The 698-nt window shown below is 56.4% G+C and overlaps 1 protein-coding gene across 1 annotated transcript in view; it reads left to right on the forward strand.

Moving 5' to 3' along the window:
• Positions 1-237: 237 nt before the first annotated feature.
• Positions 238-698, forward strand: part of VOLCADRAFT_99273 (uncharacterized protein) — a gene marked incomplete at both ends in the record, with an annotated part of 4,578 nt that continues 4,117 nt past the window's right edge. Inside the window, one exon of the mRNA XM_002958028.1 lies at positions 238-696. Within this exon, the coding sequence (XP_002958074.1) occupies positions 238-696 (459 nt within the window). The remainder of the gene's footprint in view (positions 697-698) is intronic.

The following is a 698-nucleotide window of genomic DNA, read 5'->3' on the forward strand; positions in this document are numbered from 1 at the left end:
ATGTACGGCAGCCGTATGGCTTGCTGAGAATTCGAATTTACTATTTCAGCTGACAGCTCCAAAGTTCCGGCATTCTGCCTACACTATTGGAGCTTATTATTATTGTTGCTCTCACTTTTTTCCAAGACCTTACCGACTACCCTCAAGCCTCATCGACGCTCTACCACAACGAATCGACATCGCCGCGGACCTGTCACTCTCCGAGGAACAACCAGGAGCTCCGTCACAAATCAAAAAATGACGGGTAAGAGGACAAAGGCAACGGGAGATAACCTGGTCAACGCAGGAGCGGCCGAAGCAGCCGGCGAAGGGGGATCGGGCCAGATGCTGCCAGCCAACCAAAACGACATAGAAGCCGCCAGGGATACTTTGAGCGGGAACATAGACCAGCCGACTCTTCACCAGCTGCTGCTGGGCGTCCTGTCAGCAGCGCAGGCCAACGCCCCCAAAGCGCCGGCCAAGGATCCCCGGACAGCACCGCCTCGGGATCGCTCTCCTGACGTTGTCATCACAAAAGACGTGACCATCATGCCATCCGCAAGAGAGCAGCTAGCAGCAATAAGGACTGAAGTTCAAGCGAACGACGCCCCGAAGCTGACAGCCCCACACGAGCAGCGGGAGCAGCTCGACGAAGGAACGCTAATGCTGCTAGAGACTGCCATCACCGCGCTGGATGCGAACGAACCCCAGCTGGCCGT

Source organism: Volvox carteri (genome assembly GCF_000143455.1).
Source record: "Volvox carteri f. nagariensis unplaced genomic scaffold VOLCAscaffold_85, whole genome shotgun sequence".
NCBI classification, from domain to species: Eukaryota; Viridiplantae; Chlorophyta; class Chlorophyceae; order Chlamydomonadales; family Volvocaceae; genus Volvox; species Volvox carteri.